Source organism: Corvus brachyrhynchos, unplaced genomic scaffold (genome assembly GCF_000691975.1).
Source record: "Corvus brachyrhynchos isolate BGI_N302 unplaced genomic scaffold, ASM69197v1 scaffold543, whole genome shotgun sequence".
Classification (NCBI taxonomy): Eukaryota; Metazoa; Chordata; class Aves; order Passeriformes; family Corvidae; genus Corvus; species Corvus brachyrhynchos.
Genome location: NW_008237236.1, coordinates 131,206 through 131,758, shown reverse-complemented (window position 1 = coordinate 131,758; position 553 = coordinate 131,206). Strand labels below are relative to the sequence as shown.

Below are 553 nucleotides of genomic sequence, written 5' to 3'. Positions count from 1 at the left end.
GAGGAGGAGGAGGAGGAGGAAGAGGAGGAGGAGAGGGGATGGGAGCGGGAGGAGGAGGAGGAGGAGGAGACGTATTCGTCTGCAAGGGAAACGAGCCGTTAATTAGAGTTCATTCGCACGTTCATGACGGTGTTGCCTCTTTTCCCCTCTTTTCCCGCCCAAAATGCCCCTTTTCCCAGGGGATTCATCCCTCGGGATCCCAAAGATGCAGGGGCTGGAGAAGGACCTTGGAGAGAGCCCTGACTGGCTTTTAATTGACCTTAATTGACCCTTGATAAGCCTTTGATTGACCCCTAGCTGACCTTCGGCAGGTTCCAAACCCCAGGAATTTGAGCCCAAATCCCAGGAACTTGCTTCTGAATCCTGGCCAGGACCCCCCTAAATCCAAGGAATTCGGTCCCAAATTGTGGGAATTCAATCCCAAACCCCAGGAATTCAATCCCAAACCCTGGGAATCCTGGTCAGAACCCCCTAAACCCCATGAATTCAGTCCCAAACTGTGGGAATTCAGCCCCAAGAATTCCGCTCCCAAACGCCAGGGATCCCCTCCCCT

The 553-nt window shown here is 53.7% G+C and overlaps 1 protein-coding gene across 1 annotated transcript in view; it reads right to left on the bottom strand.

Annotated features, from left to right (window-relative positions):
- Positions 1 to 461: 461 nt before the first annotated feature.
- Positions 462 to 553, bottom strand: part of GLTSCR1 (glioma tumor suppressor candidate region gene 1) — a 10,837-nt gene continuing 10,745 nt past the window's right edge. The window contains exon 10 of the mRNA XM_017729558.1: positions 462 to 551. Within this exon, the coding sequence (XP_017585047.1) occupies positions 462 to 551 (90 nt within the window). The remainder of the gene's footprint in view (positions 552 to 553) is intronic.